Below are 23,430 nucleotides of genomic sequence, written 5' to 3'. Positions count from 1 at the left end.
CAGTTGTTACTAAGTTGGTTGCACAGTGGTAATTTTCTAACTGCATCACTCCTTCTATTAGTTGGCCTTTTTTAAACTCGTGTGTTCATAGGGATATAGGATTTTTCCTTAAATTCCACCTTTCCATATTTGTACCCCTTCTCAGACAGTAGATCTCTGACTCCTAACAGCAGCAATATATTTACACCTTTGCTTAGTACTACAACATATACAAAATAGTTTCAGACTTCCTGCATTCAGCACTGTTAAAAAGAAACATGCAGAGCATTCAAAATTTGTTTGCATTTTTTTGTCTTTACTTGAAGGTATATGGTCAAATTACTATGTTCAAAACTGCTTGGATTAGTTTTTCGTTTGAAGAAGCATTCATTGAAGTAGTTCGGTTCTCTTGTTTCTGTTTGTATTCGATTTTAATTTTGTCTCTTATCTTTTTTTATTTAATTTTGTTTTTTAACTATGTAAAACGTCAACGTGGTTCCAAAAGTCAAAACATTACAAAAAAGTATTCTCTGAGAAGTGTTACTCCCTGCCCCATTCCTTCTACCTACTCTTGTAGGTAACCAAATTCGTTAGTTTCTAGTTTACTGTTCTTACATTTATTTTTATAAACTTAAGCTGTTTTATTTATTTTTTCTCATTTCTCTTCTTATGCAAAGATGACATACAATGTATACTCTTTTTTACTTTTCTTTTTTCACTTATGACTATGTCCTAAAATCATTTTCAGTTAATCAACTTGGCAAGTTTTAATGTAAGAATTCTCTCAACAGGAAAATATAGTTCCATGTCTAGGTTAAAATTTTCTTCCCCCAGACAACAAGCAGTTAGTGACATGTCAATAAAGCTCACTTATAAATAAACACCTACACATTAATATTTTATGTGAACTTCCATATCCTTTATGCTCTGAAAGGAAAATATATAGTTCACTGCCACTGGCTTTTCTTCTTCTTGGCAGTTTGCTGCTGCTGCTGCTGGCACACTATAAAAATGCAATAATGGTGCTTATCCTGTAAGATTTAGTCTCATTAAACTTTATTTTTAGATAATTGTAGGTTTACATGCCATTGTGAGAAGTAAAACACAGATCATGTGTACCCTTTTCCCACTTTCCTGACATAACATCTTTCAAAAACTATAATACAATATCTTAATCAAGAATTGACATTGACACAATCCATTGATCTTTATTCAGATTTGCTTTTTTTACATGTACTCATTGGTGTGTGTGTGTGTGTGTGTGTATGTATTTAGTCCTATGCAATTTTGTCAGGTTTATATATCCACCACCGTAATAGTCAAGATACGGAACACTCCTGTCACTATAAGGATCCCTCCCTCCCATTGTATAAAGCTTATTTTTAATTACTGGCTTATTCTCTTCTAGGTGGAAGAGTAACTTTTTTAGATTTTTAAAAATTTTCTATGCTAATCCAAATAAAATCTTTCTAATAGTAATGAGTTATGCCAGAACTGGGTTTTGTTGTTCGTTTTTTATGTATGCAATTAAAATGTGGTAAGTAACCAGAGTTCAGAATTCTGAGTTTCTCTTTACTGTATTTTAAGTATTGAATCGTGCAATGAGAATATTGACTTATGGATCACTTTCTGCTTTAATGAGGGCCTGTAGGGAGGAATTAGTTGAAAATGTTTATCAAAAACTTAGGATGAAGATATACTTATGTCTATATTCTGTAGGTGAAAAAAGACTAAGAGAGAAACCAGTATTTACAGGAGATTTATTTTCAACTGTTTAAAATTTTCGACATGAAAGAATGAAAACTTTACCCCCAAAATTAGCAACAGGACAGGCATGCCCACTTTCACCACAGGTATTTAACATATTACTGGAAATTCTACCCAGAACAATTAGACAAGAAAAAGAAAGAAAAGGCACCCCATTGGAAAGGAAGAAATAAAACTATCTCTATTTGCAGAGGACATGATCCTATATATAGAAAATCCCAAAGAATGCACAAGAAGCTACTAAAGCTAATAAATTCAGCAAAATTACAGGATACAAGATCAACACAAAAACCAGTTGTGTTTCTGTACACTTGCAATGAACAATTTGAAAAGGAACTCAGGATTCAATTTCCTTTACAGTATCATCTAAAAAAATAAAATATCTAGGAATAAATGTAACTAAAGAGGTGAAAGACTTGCACACTTGAAATTACAAAGCATTGCTGAGAGAAATTACAGAAGATTGAAATAAATTGAAAGACATTTTGTGTTCATGGGTAGTAAGAATTAATATTGTTAAGATGGCAATACTTCTACCCAATGTGATTTACAGATTGATTGTAAGCCATATAAAAATTCTAGCATTTGCTGAAATGGAAAATTCTGTCCTCAAATTCATATGAAACTGCATAGACGGACATTAAGGACATTATGCTATGTGACATAAGTCAGACAGAAAGACAAATACTGTATGATACCACTTACATGTGGAATCTAAAAAAAACAAACTTGTAAAAACAAAGAGTAAAATAATGGTTTCTAGGGAATGGGGGAATAGGACAAATGTTTAAGAATACAAACTTGCAATGAGTAGGAAATAAGTCATAGAGATCTAATGTGCAGTATTCAGCAGTCCCCAACCTTTTTGGCACTAGGGACCAGTGCTCCTATGAGAATCTAATGTCTAATGATCTGAAGTGGAGCTGAGATGGTGATCCTAGCTAGCATTGAGGAGCAGCTGCAAATACAGATGAAGCTTTGCTCACCCACTGCTTACCTCCTGCTGTGTGGTGCAGTTCCTAACAGGCCACGGACCAGTTACTGGGGACCCCTGCAGTTTAGTGGATATAGACAACAATATTTGTATTGTAATCAATAAACTTGCTAAGAGACTAGGACTTAATTATTCCATCCAGGGAGAAAGCTTTTGAGAGCATAATGGAATGAATAGACCTAAACACTGGAAAAAATTTTTTTAACAGGGAGTGTCAAATTTTTTATATTGTCTAGTTTTTAAAAAATTTAACCAATCTTTCTTAATAGAAAATGCTTTTAATTAACTTTGATTAATTAAAGATGTTCATAAGAATCACCTGGAAATACATATTTCTAGGCCACATTTAGAGATATTCTTCATAAGTACTTGAGTGCAACATAGTAATATGTATTTTTAACAGTTTTACTATGGAATTCTGATTCTAGTGGTGAGTTATGCTGTAAGAAATATTGTATAATGGCTATGAACATAGATCAAAAACACCTGGTTTCAGTCTTGACTGTGTCCCTTATTATGTAACCCTGATTAATACTTTCTTTGTCCTTCAGTTTTCATGTCTGTAAAGTTGAGATAATACCACAGAATGTTATTTTAAAGATAAAATAAGATATAGCTTGTACAGTAACAAGCACAGTGCTTTGAACTTTGAAAGAGCACAAAAAAGTTAGCAATTTATTCCATCGTTATAATCCAATTATCATCATCCAAAATAATCAATTTAGATAGAATTCAATAAATAGAGATTCAGTGACCTATTTACCTTTTTTAAATAAGACATAATATTGTGAAGATAAAGAAAAACCTGAGGATTTTATCCCTCTCATGTACATGTGACTTTTAGGTTTTTACCATACTACAGATACCATGCTAGGTAACTCAGGTTATAGCAGTAAATGAGGTAGAAAGTGACCTTGAGTTCATGGAACTTATAATTTGGTGAGAAAACAGATGTCAAACAATGGGAAATTGCAGAAAGAGGGAAATCAAGATCTTTAAAGGCCATTATCATGGATTTTAGAGGTTTCACCTCTTCTTTCCCTATATCCACAATGCCTACACAGTCAGTACAGTAGTCACCCTGGGTTGCATGCTAGAGAATCTTGAAAATATCACTCCTTTCTTACCTGCCTTCCTCCCTAGGCTCCCTTCTTTCACATCTAGGATGGCAAGCAGCAGCTGAGTTAATGCTTGCTAATCACCTGTGTCTGTAATTTTTAATTAGAACCGCCACTGTGACAGTTTCTTTTTGTTCTTTTAGTTCTCCCCTTAGAATACGTCTGAGGAACTTTATAGAGAAAAGGAAAATGATGAAATTAAATTTGAAGCTAAGAATGGAAAATAATTGAAATAGTCAAGATAGAAAAAAACAAAATAGAGAATCTTGGAGCAGAATGAAAAATAGGAGCAGAATGATAGTTTTGAAAATTACATTACATGTGACTTGCTTGAGACTAAAGTAATTAATATGGAAAAAATTAAAAACATAATTAATGGATACATTCCCCCCCCCCATAGATTTTATTTGGCAGAAGTATCTATTTTCAGTTGTTCTTCAGAATAATGAGATTTTCTCTTTGGAGAAAATGAGAGAACTCTGAATTTCACAGTGAAGCTTTACTAAGAAAATTAGGAAATACACAGATAAAATCCTGAATTTTTGGCATGTGGCTTTCTCTAGAGAAGGAGACATTCATAATTAACATGCCTTAAGAATTAGCCCAGAGATAAGGTAATCTGGCAAAAAAAAAAATGTCAAGACTCGAACAACCTTTTGGTGTGCCAGACCAATGGGATCATGGTTTCTTTTTAAAAGTATCTTAGCAGACTAACCCAGACACTTTTAAAATACTAGATGCTTTATAGCTACATATATATATATATATTGTAAGGATATATATATATAAATATTAAGGAGATATATATATATATATATATATATCATGAAACTGGCAGCAGTCACTGCATATCTGGATGCAGTACCTGTTGACATATGCACAGTTCACAAGGGTCATTATAAGATGAAGGATTTGACCCAATTCAGCCCAGCCAGAGGCAAATCTGTTTAAGAAAGGAATAGCATTCTATAAAATATGAATGGCACCCACTGATGATACTTTCACTCACCAACTTGAAAGAGGGAGCAACAATAACTGACATTTTATAGCAGTGGATATGAAAAACATTCTGCAGGCAGAAATAAAAGATCATAGGTTTTCAGAAATAAGTAAATTAGTGAAGGAAAACTAAAGACATTAAAGACCGTTTTACTCTAATAAGCAAATAATACTGTTTGAGGGCAGCAAAGTAGAATTTGAATCCCATCCATTAAAAATATGGAAAAATGCTATCAGCAGCAGTAAAAATCCAGTCTCCAGCACAAGTGGGATTAAATATGAGAATTGCCAGTTTGTCTAGGATGAAGACAGTAGCAACCCTACTTCCCCCCAAAATGGCTCGGCAAACAGTTTAGCTCCAAAGTTTATGAAGGCTTCTCTACTGAGTCAGAAGATGTGGAAGAGAACACATTTCCTGAATTTCTCAAAATTTAATAAATGGATGAGTGTTATAAAACCATTCCATGAATTTGGTTGTCATTGAGATGGGAGGAGTTGATTTCTTCTAGGAAGAAATAGAGGAGGAGTAGGAGGAGAGGATAGGAAATTAAAAAGGAGAAGAATAATAAAGTGTCTCCTTGTTCACTTGGTCCTGCAGTGGAAACAGGAAGCAGCTTAGGCATGTGAAGAATACTTGAAAATGGTTTCCCCAAATAATTGATACTCAGTCAATACAACTCCCTACGGTTGTCAAAACACTGTGCTTAGCTGAGCCCTCCAAAAACCATCTTAACTGAGGTCCTTTAGGGACGCTATATTGCACAGCTCCTGAGGGCACCATTCACATCTTTATTTAAACAGAGTTCCTTGAAATCATTCAAGATGGCAACCCTGCAAGTCTCAACCCTACCCACACAATTCCCTGAGGGTCAATAGGAAGCACCATCAGTTCATTAAGGTGTGGTAAGGCAGCATGGAGAGATTCTGCCACTCCAGTCCTCTTAGGAAAGGAATGCAAAGTAAAGGACCCCTAGGATTTCTTCTCATAGCAAAGTAGTTGCTTGCCTCAGCTTTGTGCCCCTGAGGCACTTAGGCTTAGTTATAATGTAGGGCAGAGGTCCCCAACCCCTGGGCCACGGTACCAGTCTGTGGCGTGTTAGAAACCAGGCTGCACAGCAGGTTAGCAGTGGGCAAGCAAGCAAAGATTCATATGTATTTGTAGCTGCTTCCCAATGCTAGCATCACCACCTCAGCTCCACCTCAGATCATCAGGCATTAGATACTCATAGAAGCACCGGTCCCTGGTGCCAAAAAGGTCGGGGACCGCTGATATAGGGGAAACTAGACATTCCCAGCCCTGGGTAGAAGTCACTTAAATCCTCTTGCTCCTTCAAGCTTTTTTTTTTAAAATATTTATTTTATTTTTATTATGGTGATCCTTCAGGCTTTTTGAACTCAATGAGAGGAGCTGGAATCCCTTTTTGACACTCTCAAACTGAAATTCCAGTGCTAAGTAATTGGGGCCTCAGATTACTTTTAATTGAAAAAACAATAATTAACTAAAATTTCACTATCTTCACATAATTTTTAGCTTTTGCATAATGCTGTCTCCATACCTTGCTCACATACTTAGATATATATTTTACTTAGTTGAAACATAGTGTATATATTCATTGTGTATGAACATTTAACATATTTGTCTCATTTTTAATAGCACACAAATATTAATGGATAACACTGATGTGATTTTGGAAAACATTTAAGTAGTTCTAGTTTCTCATAAAATTGATAGTGTAGTGTTCTCTGAAACAGTAGTCACTAGCCAGCCACACATGACTAATGAGCATTTGAAATGTGGCTACTTTGAAATGAGATATTATGAATATAAAGTACAAACTGGATATTGAAAAAAAAAGTAAACTATCATGAATAATTTTAATATTGATTACATGTTGAAATATTGATAACATGTTGAAATGATTACCCAACATACTTTGATATATTTAGTTAAATAAAATATATTGTTAAGTTCAACGGTTCCTTTTCATTTCTTTTAATGTGACTGCTAGACTAAAGTACATACGTGGTTGGCAATTTATTTCTATTACACTGCACTGTTCTGGATTATCATACATAGCTAAGAGATCTTAAAATTTGAAAAGAAACTAAAATTGCAACAATGAGGGAGTGGTTAAATCATCTTTGCTGTTTTACTAGGTACCGTATTGTGCAGCCTTTGAAATTATAGACGTGGATGATGTGCCTCCAAAAAATACATATTATATTAAGGAAAGAAAATATGATACATAGTTATAGAAATTTTAAAAAATAATAAAAACTAAAAGAACTTTGTTGGAGTGTTAACGTGCTAACTAGAGATACTTTAGAAGATAAGATTACAAGTGAAGTTTTGTTTTCAAATTTAAGAGTGTGCCTTTGTGTCTTTTCACATAAATATATTAAAACCATAGAACTTATTTTAATTTAAAAAAATCACTGAGTAACACTAACTCAGATCTAGATAAATAAGGAGATGGTGGTCTATTCGTGTTCTCAAAGTAATATTGTGGAGAAAGGAACAAGCCAACTATATCTTGTAGACGAAAAAGGAGCTCTATACTAAATGTGACTGAAAGTAACCTCACAGGGTAGTCTGATCATAAATTCCTAATTGGGCAGGTCATGATGGGTTGTGACACCCCAGGCCTATAACTTTTTTAGCAAAAGGTTTTTAAGCAAGCCCTGCCCGTTATTTTTGTGCATCTAGGTTAACTCACCCTTGAACTGCCAGAAGTAATCCTCTTTTCCAGACCCCTGAAGGAAGCACTAAATCTTGTTAACTGTCCTGTACCTTGGTTTCTCTTACCTTCATGTAGTCTTCCTTACGTTCCTTCCTTAATTTCAAATGCATAAAAGAAACTGCTCAACTGCTATTCTCAGGAGCATTTGAGATCATGCTTCCCAGCATTTGGTCACTTTGGCTTAAATAAACTCATAAAAATTCTGTACAGGATTGGACATTTCTTATATCTATAATCTCTCCCACTGTTCTGTGGGAATGAAAGTGAAACTCCAAAAGACAGGATGGTTGCTAATACATATTTTGTTTGTAAAGGAATGAAAGAATGGAGGAGGAGCATTTATGTCTTTTACCACTTTGAAAAATGTAAAGAGAAGGACTAGAAAACTGATTGTAAGCTGCTTTAAAAAGGATCAAAGTTGTGAAAATGATTTGTGTTTAAATGCTTGATCTTGCTAAAATTTTTTTATTCATAGATTCATGGTGTTGCTATCTAAAGTTGAGAAATCATCAGAAGAAATCATGGAAATAATGCAAAGTTTAAGTATTATTCAGGTTTGCTTTTTTTTTTTTTTTTGACATAATTTCAAATTTCTACTACCCTATTTGAAAAAGGAGAATAGGAGAGAAGCCCCAGATTGGAAAATCCAATCCAGAAGAGAGTTTGCAGGAGATATGTTTAATTTACTTTTCATGAGAATTTCTTATATGAACATTAACATAATATTTTAATTACATATGGCTTTTTCACTTTTAAAAGTAAATTTGTAGATTATATTTAGACTTTTTAGTTAACATGTTATTTTTATTCAGGCATTTTAGGGCTTGTAATAGTTGACCTACCAGAATATGTTAGATTTCCTACAGTAGAGTTTAAGTTTTGCAGATGAAGGGAACAGTGTACTATATTTTCATTAGACTTGTCAGTAATATTATATTTGAAAAGAACTTAACTCATGTAAAATGACTTTCTTTTAGGCTTTGGAGGGCAGTAGAGAGCTTGAAAATCTCATTGGTATCTCCTGTACATCGCGTTTCTTAAAAAGAGAAATGCAGAAAACAAAAGAACTAAGTAAGAAAACTTTATAAGTTATAATAGTGTCTCTACATCCCTTGTTTGCAAACTTAGATATGTATTTTAATATTTTAAATTTTAGAGTTAAATCTACTCATTTTTCCCAAATTTAAATTTGGTAGACTTCTTTATATATATCACTACTGAACATATGATAGAAATATTATTTTAAGAATAAGAAGACACATATCTTTCACCAGGCTATGTTATTTCAGGGATTTCTCTTGAATGTGAAAGGAAAGAATGTACCTTGGAAACTGGTATTGGGCATTTTAAATGTAGTGCTCATTCTTTAAATAAGATATAATAAGGTATTGCATTTTGTACTTGATACCTTTACATATGTATTACTTCGAATTTTGTTTCATGAAGTTATTTCTTCCAAGATGAGAAATTATTTATATTCCATGTTAATTCTTAACATAACTTTTTTTTCTTCTAGTGACAAAAGTAATGAAACAAAAACTGTTTGAAAAGAAGAGTTCAGGACTTCCTAACAAAGGTAAAAAGTTGTCTTTTATTATATAAAACATTCTTTCATCTCATTTTACCATTTAAAACCAGTCATCACGAGTCTTTAGTGTACTCTTAAAAGAGCAGGAATCTCATTTGAAAAATCTTATATTATATTTAGCAGAAGACCATGTCTGATGAGATCAACTTCCCTGATGATTGAACTTTTTAAATATCTATTGAAATATAATTTTCAGTTTAAGATTTAAATTTTGTACTTTTATTAAAAGTTCTTTTTGAGAATACAGCAACTTTTAATGGTGAATTAAAAGGATACACAAAGCTTTTATAAAAAGTTACTTTGTAACCAGTGCTCTAAAAACTTTCAGATCATTAATGACATTTGATCTACTGTTAACTCATGCCTCTGAGCATAACACAGCATGGGAAACTAAATTTTAGCAGGATTTAAATTCCTATAACACATGCACATCCATACCTCAGTAAGCAAAATAATCATGGACTACAAAATATTAAAATATCTTTAGACCAAGTTAAGAGGGATCATTTAAATATTACTGCCATGAATCCTATTTAGCAATGTCTGCAAACAGATAAGCCTTGAAATGGACTAAAAAGTTATGTTTTTAGTCTATCATTTTTGAGTACCAGTGACTACCATTTATTGAAGACCAATAATTACTATGTTCCCAACACTAGGATCAGCAGATCTTTACAGCAACTGCGCAAGATAGCTATTATCATTGTCATTATAGATAAGGAACAGTGACACAGAAAATGTTAAGTAACTTGCCCCAAAATGCTTTACTTAAGTATCAGAGCAGGGTTTCCAACTAAAGACTAGTCTGACCTCAAAAAATATAGTCTTTTCATTATTCCATGTTGCCTCTTCCTAAAACAAATCAAATCATCCAATCACTCCAGCTTTTAGATTCAAACATGAGGCATAACTGAATCTGGTCCAATCTAGTGTTTTAGACTGTTTCGGATCTTTAGCAAGCTGGTGATGAGTTTGCAGTGGACAATGCTGAGATTACCTGCTGGACAGTTCCAAAAGCCAACTAGCTCAGGGCACGCCAGCACCCATGGCAAGACTTTCCCAAAACTCATATGGGAAGGGAGCTGGGTAGGCTTCCTGATCTGTTTAGTTGAGCAGCTAACTTCCATTGTGATCCCAAGAATTTAAGAACATAAGGTAGCTTTTTCTTGGAAAAGCTTTTGAGATCTCTCTTACGCTATGTAACTTGATTTTAATGTATAACTAGGTTTCAGAGGTTTCAGTCTCTCCTAACTTGACAGGTTTTAGAGGATCAAAATGGGAAATTGGAATGTTTTGTTTTAGTTAGAGGAGATCTTGAGTCTGTATATTCTATGCCAATTGTGTGATTTTTTTTTAATCTGTAATTTCCTAGAACTAATTAGAATTAGGCTTTACATAGTTGGTTTTCGACAACAGTTTTGAAAAATGAGGAAGGGAAAATTATAGAATAAGTGATTGTCATTGCTAAAAATTAATGGGAAAAATTTTTCCAAAAGTATTGTTTCTTTATCTGAACATTTATTAAGACATTTAAGTTATGTCCATGTGTTAAAAGTTTTCTTTTTTCAGAAATCTAGTATATACTGATTCTTTGTTTATGCATGATCAGCCTTAAAACTATTTTCTAATATTTTAGACATTAAAACTGATTTGCCCATTACCAGGTTTTCCCTAAGGACTAAGTATTAGAGGATTGTATCACTAAATCATGTTTTAAAATTTCTCATAAGCATTGATTATTTGTTGTCATTTAAATGAAAACTGAATTAAGATATATATATGTTATATATTAATATATGGTGTATATATTAGAATATATGTCATCTTTCTGTTTCTTAGCAAGAGCTACATTTTCTCTTTATATTTCCTTAGCAAGAGCTACATTTTCTCTTTATATTTCCTGAGGCATTCAAATCTTTATTAGCTTTTTAACTATTTTGAAGTAATGCCTGAAAAATAGATTGAAGTTTATTTTCTTTATAATGTGAGTTTGAGCTATATATTTTTCTGGGTGCTTTTCCCTCCTCTTTCTCTTATTCCAAATATGTGCATTTAAAAAATTTTAGTGGTACTTTTTGTTTTGTTTTTTGATTAAAAATGCTGTACACCAACACATGCACATATATATGTAAATTTGCTAAGTTAATAACTTTCACCCTCTTATTCATACATTCATTTTAACAGGACTTAGGTTTTTTTTATTATCTCAAACTAATTTACTTTATATATCCTTCATTTTGAGATCTAGCCTTTAATTTTTTATAGAAATTTCTACTTTACTCTTTTCTTTTACTAATGCTATTACTGAGAATTGTCAGCATTTTTAGACATTTTGAGAATCTTTATAATATTAGAAATTATATAGGTAGAAATTATGTAATATAAAAATCAGCCCTATAACATGTATTGGATTTGTTTAGTTAGGTAATTATGAAGATAAGAACAAATAAATTATTTGTTTCACTATCAAAAGAATATCCTTTCAGATTCTTACTAAATTTTCCTAGAATAGTTAGAGTAGACAGTACCAGGAGAATTCTAACACTTATGCTGTCATTGCCCCTTCACATTGGTCTTTTAGTTCTATTTGTTTTTTTAATTTCAGTGCTAGTTTGTTTAGTATCAGTTGCAGTCTTCCTTACAAGCAGAGGAGTATAATTGTAAAAATAATACTCTAATGTTTTAAATAAATAGACATCTGACATACATTCTTAAGGCTTTATATAACTTATTCTTCAGAAAAGTTAAACATAGACAACATGAAAAGGTACACTGAGATTACCATAGTTTACAGAAGAACTGAACCTTGCAAATCAGGGAATGCCTTGATAGAGTGTATAAATAAAGAGGATTCCATCTCTTCTAAGTATAAATTTCTTAAACAAAGGAAAGCTTCTTTCTTTTCTCAGTTACTTAGGAAGTAAACCTAACTTCACTTTTCTTAATAATGTTGGCTTTATGACTATTAGAAAAATAATGTAATGAAAGGTTCTTTCTCTGTTATATTTGGATGTGAATTTTCATAATTATTTTTAATTTGTCATGCTGAAGATTTAAAACATATGACCATTCAGTGGGTTGATACAAATAGAATGTCACGTTATCATCACATGGTAAAGCATGAAATTTATTTACTTTACATAATCAACCTCAACTTAAAACAACTTGATACAAATATTCCTAAGTCAATAGATGGCATTATATAGTACTTAGTATTTTTCATTTTTTCCGGAGATATTAGAAAATACCATCATTGTTTGTCTGTGACTAGTACTTCCAGTAAACAAAATATTTTTGAAAAGAATGTAAGCAGATTGTAGATCAGTTGCCAAGATATGAAATCTAGACATTTAGCTTTAGTCCAAAACATATTTTATTGTTTTTGAGAATAATTGTGTAGGTCGTAGTATGCATATTTTAAATGAAATGTTAACTATCTGAACTTTACATTGTTCAAAAAAGTTGATTGTTTCAGCTTTTTGTAATCCAAAATATTTAAGAATTTCTAGCTCTGGCCTTAAAAAAGAAAAGCACAGAGTATAATGTTTCTGTTTTCTTTAGCTAATTTACTGTCTTCTTATATTGTAAGATTCATCTTGGCTATAGGACTTAAAAAAATTTTAAAATTTTGGACCACAGGATAAATTTTAAACTCTTGTTCTAAGACTATAAAATAGTTTGCTACTGCCTTTTCATTCTAACCACCCACTGAAGTATTTTTCAACTTAAAAATATGTTGTTCTTTCCCCCACTCAGTCTTGAAAAAGTATTCATCATATCAGCTGAATAATTTTACTCCTAGAAGACTGCTACCCTTTTAGTTTTTTTCTATCATATCTTAAACAGTATCTTTTTTCAGGCAAATTCTTCAGTTTTAAAAACACTGAGGTTCGAAGTTTAGACATGATGAGTTTTAGAAGAAACAACAAAATTTCCCCCTATGCTTTAACAATTCTTTATCTGGAGATAAAAAATGGAGATATTAATTTTGGTGGCACAAATATACATTCATGTACAACTGTAGTCCTCAGCTCTTTATAAGCATTCAGCTGTCATGTACGCTGTACTCTGGTCATACCTTTCCTATTAATAATGTTAATGCTCTTGTTTTACATTATTCATCACTGTTTGGAGGATACATTTTAACTGCTTGCTCAAGATTTGTCTAGGATTTAAGGCAAAACTGCTTTATTTTTAAAGCCTAAATAATTTTTCAGTGATTTAAATTTTTTTATACTTTACTAGAAGTATGATAATTTTTATCTTTTAAGTAATCAGTAAAAAAAAAAAATTAAACCATAGATTTGAACTCATTTAATAGCAATTATGTGTTTACGAGGTATAAATAACTTGCTATCAGACGTTACAAATATCCAGGTGCTCTGTATGTGCTGATGACAACAAAATTGAAACGAAAGACTGTAATAATTCTGACTGGTTTTCTCTGCAGAAGATATTGATTATTTGTGTGTGGTGAGAGATTTGGAAAATTCAATTAAAGGAGTTGTGCAAAGGTTTCATAAATTTTCCTTCTACAGCGTGTACACAGACATAGTTGCGTATTAAATCAATGCAGCACTTCACAATATATTTTCTTTGAAACATAAAAATAAATAACATTTAAACAGTTCTGCTTACTACAGAAACAAATTTTATTTTCTGTGAAGCATTTAGTCATGTGCTATCACTGACTCATACACATTTGCCAGCTGTAACAAATTTTATAGACATTTTCTCCAGAGACATATCTCACATACTATGAATTTTTAAATGAGCAAATGGTGAAGAAGGGATGTCAGCAATATAAAAATTGATCAGCTAAAAGATAAAAGCATAAGTAAAGAGATTTGTATGGTAGTCTTAATAGGTTTTATTAAATAAAAATACTATAAAAAGACAGTAATGAACAGACTGAAGACTAACTGTTCTTGAGGTGGAGAAAAATTATTCTGGCAAATTTAGTAGAAATTGGTTTTATGCCACCTGACAGGTGAACATTTTTTTTTTCCCATTCTAACTTTTAGTCAGAAAAACTCGGAAAAGAGTTAGATAAATTCTCTAAGTGGTTTACTTATTTTAAACACATATTTATAATAATTATGTAGATATTTATAGTATTATGAGCTAATTATATAGTTTAAAGGAGGACTTATATGGTAAGTAAATGTTAGGTGACTTTTTACTCCAACTTAGCCCTCACATAGAAGGAAAGTAGTCACTTTAATTCACACCATTCACACCATAATCTTTAGCCCTGCAGTCTCTCTCTTTTGGGACTCAAGGCCCCTTTGCTGCTTCTCTCTCTAATTGGTTTGCTCTTTCTTCCTTCTCTGTCTAGCAAACTTCTGCTCATTCTAAGGTCAGCCTCAGATGTCATATCCTCTGTGAAACTTTCCTGAGCTAGCCTAGGTAAAGCTAAATTGCTTCATCTTCTAGGCTTCTACAACACTTGTCTGAATGTTTATAAATGTATCATGTTGTAGTGTATTGTGATTGTCTGGTCACAGGGCCCTTCTGGACTCTGTCCTGGCAAACAAGTAAAATCTTATCCTCTATACTGTAGCCAAGGAGTCTAGTATAGAACCCAAATGGAAGGTCCATAATGCGTGTTCAGTGAATGAATAAAAACAAATGGCCACTCTAAGAATTATTTAAAGGAATTATCTAGATATTTTCAAATACTTATAAATCGCTATCTCTGCATACCTCATGCATGTAATATTTACTAAATACCTACTGTGAGCCAGACACTGTTCTAGCATTGAGGATATGCTAATAAACAAGACAGACATAGTCCTTCCCTCAGGATTATAAAATCTAGACAAATAATTATAATAAACCATAAGCATACATATAATAATAAATTTCTGGCAGTTTTCATCCTAAAGTTTTTAATGTACATTCTGGAACAGAATAGAGCAAATCAAGATATTGAAATGAGAATTTATAGCCCCAAAGCTGCAATTTATAATGTAAAATAAAACTTTACATTTGGGTTCATTATTTAAATTTCATTTTAATTCAGCATTTATTCTGCATCATATACTGTGACAACTTAACTTCGAACTGCTTTCTGAAAAACTTTTTTTCTTTCACACAGAGTTACATCATCTTGACAGCTATGAATTCCTTAAAGCCATTTTAAATTGAGGTACTGTTGCACCTTTCTAATTAAGTTTAGCCTTGTTAAATTTTACTGTTTTGTTCAGGTGGAAACATTTTATTTATATTATCAAATTTGGTCCTGTCTACAAAGAAAACAGGGCCATGCGCTTTGGAGTTTTAGTTGAAATTATATTTAATCTGTTCTTATAAACAATTAGAAGGGCAATCTGACAAGATCTGTGAGTTAGAGGCTGATTGAAAGAGAACAGTGTTGAGCCTACTAGGCTTGCTTTAAAGTTGGAGAGGGCATATTTTTAAGTGAATATAAAGAGGGCCCTTAACTGAGCACCTTTGGTGTAAGTAGCTAACTAGATACTGACAGGTGGGTTATAGTTTCTGTAGGGCATACCTGACTGAACAAGATATAACAAGTCTATTAATCTGGAAATGTGCTGCATTGATTAAATAATTATATATTAATTAGTTGTACCTTTTCTTCAAAATACCTCTTGTGAATTCAGCAATTCAAGTAAAAATGACATATTTATAAATATAACTTATAACTTAGCTAGAAGCAATATGAGGCAGGATGTGACATTAGTGTTTGGTATACTTGTAACTGAAGGTTCACATTAAGAACTAGCATTATCCCAGACTTAGTGGCATCAGTATCAATTTTCTTAGAAACTAATCAGATGTTGCCTGCTATCTCTTAGAAAAAAGTTAATGCATAATGAAAGAATCCTGTTGTATCTTGAAAATACATTTCTTTAAAATGGTATCTCAATTGATTAATATTAGCTTTCTAGCAAACTAGCTCTTCTTAAAATATTTGCAAAGCATCTTATATAGAAAATTGTCACTTTCATTTGTTAAAATGTTCGTTCTGTTGTATACAATGAATAATAGTTTATAAAAATATCTAACATTTATTGAGCACTTTCAATGTGCCAGGCACTATTATAAGCACTTTATACATAAGCCATTTAACCTTCACAACTTAAGTGGAGTAGATATAGTTATTATCTTTATTTCATAGGTAAGGACACTGAGCACAAAGAGATTAAGTGTCTTGTCCCAGGATCCACCTCTGAGAGATAGCCAGGATACTAACCTGAGTAGTTTGATGCCAGAGTCCGTGCTCTTGCCCACTACAGAGCAGTAATCTATGAATGTCAATTTTTCTTACTAGTCAAAGGTTTTAGCTCCTATTAAATAGTAAGGATATAGTATATATACACATGCATATGCATATTCATTCATTATAGGGTTAAATATTTTATAAAATTTCTGACTCATGGAAATCCAACAGAGTACTATTAGATGGTAATCATAATACATATTCATAGTAACATATTTGGCAAGTGAACATACACATTGAGTATGTGACAGTCTCATTACTGAACTGGAGAGAACTTAAGAGTACTGAGAATAGCTTTGTGTTCATCAATGATAGCAAAGATTATCTGAGTTTTTGAGTAGTACTTTCAAAAAACTTGAAAGAATTAAGGTTAACCTACCAGTCAACCTCCTTTTTAGTGGGGAAGCAACAGAAAATAACAGTGAAATGAAACTTGATTTACCTTGGAGGTAGTTCCCTGGGTTCTCTTGACTGTGTTTTCTTCTCACTTCAGGCAATTTCTTCATGATCGCATCCATTCCCTTGACTTTAGTTCTCACCTTAGTGTTATTTATTGTTTCCAAATCTATTTGTGACCCTCCTCCTGAGCTGTAAGCCCACATCTCAGCTACTATACATTGTCCCCCAAGTATGCTGATTTCATCATTTCGCCCACCCCCAAATTGTTCTTCATTCTGTCTTTCTGGGGATTATATTCATCTAATGGTAAGGCTCAAAACCTCAAAATTCTCTCTTTTTGTCCCCCCCATCCAAACTGCTGCCAGGTCATATCACTTCCAAAAATGTTTATTTCTCCATTCTTTTCCCACTGTGCATTAGTTTATTCCTTCATTACCCCTCATTTAGATTATCATCATCCCCATTGTAACCTGCCTCTCTGCCCGTTAGTCCCTTTCCTCTACAGCCTGACCTGCTACTGGATAAATTATGCTTTAGAAGGTATCAGTCCACTATATCCACAGTAAAATCCGAATATATACTGACATTCAGAACTCTCCCTGATCTCACCAGTTTGCCTTTCCAATTTGTCTTTGTGTCTAAGTCACTCCAAATTACTTGCCATTCTCCAGACACATACCTCAGAAAATGCCTTTCTCCTTCCTTTACCTTTGTTCTTGTCTCCTCTTCTTGGCATACCTTTTCCTCCATCATTGTCAAAATTTTGCCCATCTTTCAAACCCTGTTTATATCTCGCCTTACACTAAGCTTCCTCAGATTCCTTTCTTCCATGTTCTCTCATTGCTCTTCTTTGTACATTTGTCATGGCTGCCCAACTGGCATGACTAAGGGAGGGTGTTAAATTCCTGATTTTGTCCTATGTCCTAGAAACCTCTAACAGTCATTGTACTTCTGAGACCACTGTGTCCAACTTCCCTGTCTGAACGGCAGCTCCCGCCATCTTTCTTCAGTGATTATTCCTTCTGACCTATATTGGTCAGTCAGGGGAACTACCCTATACAGATTCACTCCCAAAGCAGTCAGTCAGGGGAACTACCCTATACAGATTCACTTTAAAAAGTGAATCCTTTATAAAATAATGTTACCATAAGAGAGACTGGGAGTAAGGGTGACATCAACCCATAGGCCATAGATGGTATGGAGACCAAGAAAGGGGTGGGTGGGGAGAAAAGGTATGATTTTGATTAATCTTAACAAGATACTGGGGATACTTTATCTAGAAACAATGTAGATAAATCCTTGATTAACAAAAGTATGAGGCTTAGTATAAACACAGCACTGTGCATAAATGCCAACTTTTTGAAACCTAGTATTCAAGCTAAGGATACAAGATTTATATACATGAAATAATAACAATACAAGGCAAGCTATGATAGTGATACAAGTTCAGACCCTTCTTCTTTCCAGGGTTCTGAGTAATAGCAAATGCAAAAAAGGATTGAGTCCAGAGAGGGTCAGAATCAACTTGATTAGTGGAGGAGTTGAAAATTTTCAACATAGCAGTCCCTCTGGTAGAAGCTTGGGGTAACTAATGCGGATTGTGCCTAAGGCAGAAGTGAAACCTTTCTCCCACACTGAATCTAAATCTTAAACACTATATGCGCTCCTGAACCTGAGGGGAAATCTGGATCTTTGTACCTGTCTTATATGCTTGGTTGCAGAGGGGAGATAGAATGGACTGGTCTTCATGAAATTAGGAAGCACAAAGGCCCATTGAACTTGAGAGTAGACACTGAAAGGGAAACTAAATTGTGAGGAAGAGTGTTGTGTAAGAGTAATGACATGTCGTATTAGTAGTAAACTGTGGACCAGTGTTCTGTACTTTGAACAGTCAAATGTGTCATTCTTTCATGGGGTATACAGAGCAAAAGAGTTGACAGAAGTTCTTTCCTCTTCAGACTGAAGGGATATAAATATTCCTCTCTAAGTACCAAATGAAGAATAAGCAGTAGTATAGAAATACAACACATAGATTATCTCAGGCTGGGATGCCTAGATCATTATTTAAGGGTTCATGATTTTAAAGTTCTAGTTATTCCACAGTACATTATGTCAGAGGGTCACCCAGAACCTAGTAATAGAAACTTTGTACTTTACATGGAAGTTGGGATTTGAAAAATGGGTGATTTCGATAGGTTGTGTAAACATGCTAGGCAGAGAAGCAGAATGATTGAATGGTAGATTCCAGCCACATCATTGACAATTGTAATCACCAGGCTACTAAGTTCAGGATTTATTCATTAGGCAAAAGTGGGCCAGTGAAGATTATTAAGGAAGCAACAATGCAAAATGTTTTAGAAAGAATATAATTACTATATGAAGGATAAGTCCTGTCAAAATACTGCTCATAAACTATATCACTGTATCTAAATTGCTTTTTGTTTGTGTTATCTTCAGAACCAGTATGGCAATGTAGAGATAACAAACATTGCTACTCCACTCTTGTGCTGTGACATACCTCACATTGATCAATTTATTTTTGCTAGATCCTGAATTTGGCCTCAGAAATTTTCTGAACACAATTCTAGCAGCCATGATCAATTGATGAAATGTCTTTGTAGGGGCTGGCATTATAATAGAGAATAATATTTGGATTAGATGTCCAGCACCAGTTCTATTTTCTAATTAGTTATGTGGCCTTAAACAAGATATTTGGTTCCTTTAAACCTTAATTATAAATGAGACAGTGAGATTATACAAAATAATTAATTAGTACCTCTCTCATAGTAACTATTTACTAAATGATAGTCTTCCTTTCCTCTATAGTATTATCATTAGTTCTGATAACTATGTATCAATAACCTATAATGATATTTAAGTGAACATGAGAGTGCTTAAAATCTTTAGGAATTCAGACCAAACTCAAGTGTGAGTTGGCAAAAGTTGGTTGTCAAGTTGGCAGCCTATCTTCTTATAGGCCAAGAGGAATATCAAGACTCTCAATAGCAGCCCACCGTGCGTTACTTCTTCATAGCTGCCCATGTAATCAAGGAAGGGGTATTTCAGGAATGAATGGTCCACATACCCTGTGGGAATATATGCCATCAATTGCCAATGGCTGCTTTCTTCAAAGTCTTCCTTTCCATGCAAGGGTCGTAAAGCCAAAAAGAACTTCTACCACCACTAGGAGTCCCCAGAGGGACACACTGTGAATAGGAATGTCAGTAAATACTGTCTTTTTTTGGGGGGCAGCTGTTGGAGGAAACACCTGCTGAAAGGCCCTTAAGGCTTATAGACAAAAGGCATGTAGATTTTGGTGTTTTCAACAGGTCATATTGGAGTTTTAGAACTCTCAGAAGTACATCAAAATCTATATTCACATAAAGTGAAGAGTATCAGTGTAGTCATGTTGATAATTATTTGTGAAGGTGAATCTTGTTTAGAAGAATAAAAATTAAGCAAATGAGAGATTAACAGTATCTAAACTAGGTATGAAATTACATGATAAATGGGTGTTTTAAATCTTCTTTCATCATATATGAGATGCATATTAATTTGGAAACTAATTCTTGATTTAATAATAATCTTTTATAATCATCTTTTATATCCTGCAGGCATTTAGAAGAAATGCACTCACTATGAACACCAACTTTTGCATCTGCCTGGTCATATTTAAAGGGACAGAAAAAATGTTTGTAATTAATCTGCCCAGTAAATACCAGATCATAGCACTAGGCAGGTGCATGTGTAGATAAAATTTCTTGCAGCTAATTTAAACTTTCTACACACACCAGTAGATAATCTCAATGTAAATAATACATTTCTTCTTGACCCTTTAATGAGTGAGCCAACATGTAGACAAGGATCTTGACTTATATTCTATATCACATATGCTTCTGTATAGTTTTAGCTCTGTGGATAGACTTAATAAAGCATTTATGAAAATGGCACTTTGGTAGAGCTATAGATTTTAAAAGATTAAATTTAATGGTGAGTGGAATTAGGTATCAGTTTTCCCATTTAAAGGCCCAGATGTATATTAATTAGATCCTTTTTAAAACTTTTAAAATTTAGAAGTTTTTGTAGCTACTATCTCAGTGATACTTTTTTCTATTCTAGTTATTACTATTCTTGTAGAGAAAAAAGATATTCTCAAAGTTTTAAAATTTTCACACCTTTTATAAAATACTGGAATGTATTTTTTAGTAGACATTTAAATATGAAGTTGTTTTTAAACTGAACTACAGACTCTACTGAATTTATAGAAAAAAAACTTTTCATGGGGGCAATTTGTGATCCTCCCCAAATTATTTTAAAGCATTAATTTGTTTTTCTATGGTAGTGTTTTATATCATGTTTGTGCTGTCACAGAATATAAAGGGGAAAAAGGGATCACAGAATGTGTTATAACTTGATAACATGATTTTTATAAACTTCTATACTTTGACCATTTCTACAAGGGAAAAATGCTATTCCTTGGTACTTGTCCTAAGTCTTAACAAAATTTGTACAAGATATCACCATTGCATTTAATTCAGTGTATCATGAAAATAAAAATACTTTATAAAAACCTAAAATAAAATTTAACAAAATAAGGTTGAAAGTAACTAATTTTCCATTTAGAAAAAGTCTAGATTTACCTCTTAAAATTATTTTTTTAACTATTAAATGATAGATATTAAACAATAGCCCAATTAACTATTAAACTGGTCTTCACTAATGATTTTATTGGTATTAAATATTTTAAGATAATCTGTCTGCTAAATATTAAGAGCTCTTTGTGATACAGCCCTTATAATAGGACATTACCTAAAACGTACCCAAAAGGATAATTCTTTTGTTGTAACAATGAAAACCTTAGAACGTAAGCCAGCATAAAGAAACCTATATTCATAAGGAAATAAAGGGTCAAGAAGTAGATTGGTTTTCATATGTAATCCAAGTTATGCAGGTATATGCTTAATGCTATTAAATCAGTTACTGTATATTTGACCTCTAGATATACTAAGCTTTTGCCTTTCAGAACAGCTGGGCCTGCTAAGAATCATTTCTCAGTTCTCTTCATTGCGGATCATATGACTCTCGCTTTATCACCCTTGGAGGCCACATGAAGGACAAAGCAGAAAGATCCACACACAAAACTAATGTTTATGTGGGGGCTGAATGGGGAGCAATATACTTGGCCCTGATTTTCCAATGAACATAGCAGAAGAGACCAATTGAGACTTGAAACTGTTGTTTCTCCAGCCATTATTTAGTTGTATCCTATCAATCTCTTACTCTCTATTGAACAGAGAGGCTCCTTCGGCTACCTTGACTTTTGTAAATGTTTCACTCACGTAGTTGTTGTTTATCTTTTGGACAGAATGCTACATCGGGGATTTTTCTCCCTTCCCTAAGGCCTCAAAGGAAAATGACTTCTGTGTGCTTCATATTTGATACATGAACATACACCCTATTCTCTTCATTTTAAGAAGCAAACCTATTGGCAACTGCATTTCTCAGAAATGGCCCTTCCCTCTAAAATGAACTTGAAAATAATTTAGAAGGGTTCATTTTTGACAGGTGTATTAGTGAAGTGAGAAATTGTTAATATTTTTGCATAACCTAAATATCTTTATGTTAAAACATTCCTATAATCCTGGGTGTAGCTGAGAGAAGTGCTTTGGAATTGCTTGTTTCTGTGATCTTAATTTATCACTGGACATTTTTGGTATTTTGGAACTTAATCCTTCAAAGTTCGAAGTGGACTCTCCTTAAACTGGTTTCTAATAGATATGAGATACTTGACCTATAATTGCTACAAGTCTCCATAAAACTATAATGTAACTAACTTGGTAAGATTAGGTTAAATCATCTAGAAAATATTTTATGTACAGAATTTACCTATAAGATACCGTGAATATGGGTGCATTCTATTTTACTAATGTTATATGTGGGCTGAATGGGGAGCAATATACTAAATATTTACTAAATATACTTTTGTTTTTAAAAAGTAACATTTCCTATTCCAGTTATTCAGAAGTTAGAACTTCCTCATCCCTGATTTAAATCAACATCCCGTGTTAGACACAAGTATGCTATTACAAAAAAATAAAAACTAAAAAAATAAGACTACGCTCGCCAGCCAAGATGCTGACATTTGGGCACACTTGATTACAGATGGTGACCATGGACAGCGATGTTCTTGCTGATTCGGCAGTGATTCAAGGCTGCTTTTCTCTGCTGACCTGCCCTTTGAGTCTTTATGCACATTTACTTTGAGAAAGAAATACTTCTTGATTTTCACTTTGTCTAAACCCACTTCCTTTATCATACCTTCTTTTATCAGCTTTTGGTTGTCCATGCCTAGAACCACATTTTCTTTGTGTGTAATGTGTTTGGCTTGCATTGTTTTAAAATATACTACCAGTTATGCTTTAATGGCTATCTTATGAAATAAATACATTCATTAAAATATAGACTGATGGGACAATGATTTTATTTTTGTCACAGAGACTCAACACCTTTACATGAGAAAGTACAACATGGATATAATACATTATTTTTACCAATTGAATACTATAGTAAAGATGGGCTTCTGCTAATAAATAGTGATA

At 33.1% G+C, this 23,430-nt stretch overlaps 1 protein-coding gene across 12 annotated transcripts in view; it reads left to right on the top strand.

Annotated features, from left to right (window-relative positions):
• ITGB3BP (integrin subunit beta 3 binding protein) overlaps positions 1–23,292 on the top strand; it is a 51,785-nt gene extending 28,493 nt beyond the window's left edge. For 6 of the 12 annotated variants that reach the window (XM_011369560.2, XM_011369565.2, XM_023536243.1 and 3 more), the window contains 5 exons: positions 8,074–8,152; positions 8,576–8,669; positions 9,115–9,174; positions 15,287–15,337; positions 20,446–23,292. In XM_011369560.2, the coding sequence (XP_011367862.1) occupies positions 8,074–8,152; positions 8,576–8,669; positions 9,115–9,174; positions 15,287–15,336 (283 nt within the window). In that variant the 3' untranslated portion in view covers position 15,337; positions 20,446–23,292. The remainder of the gene's footprint in view (positions 1–8,073; positions 8,153–8,575; positions 8,670–9,114; positions 9,175–15,286; positions 15,338–20,445) is intronic. The other 6 variants (XM_011369566.2, XM_023536241.1, XM_023536237.1 and 3 more) reach the window with 5 other exon arrangements.
• The last annotated feature ends 138 nt before the right edge of the window (positions 23,293–23,430 follow it).

Source organism: Pteropus vampyrus, unplaced genomic scaffold (genome assembly GCF_000151845.1).
Source record: "Pteropus vampyrus isolate Shadow unplaced genomic scaffold, Pvam_2.0 Scaffold151, whole genome shotgun sequence".
NCBI classification, from domain to species: domain Eukaryota; kingdom Metazoa; phylum Chordata; class Mammalia; order Chiroptera; family Pteropodidae; genus Pteropus; species Pteropus vampyrus.
Note: the sequence above shows the minus strand (reverse complement) of the source record. Positions and strands in the feature narration are given on the sequence as shown.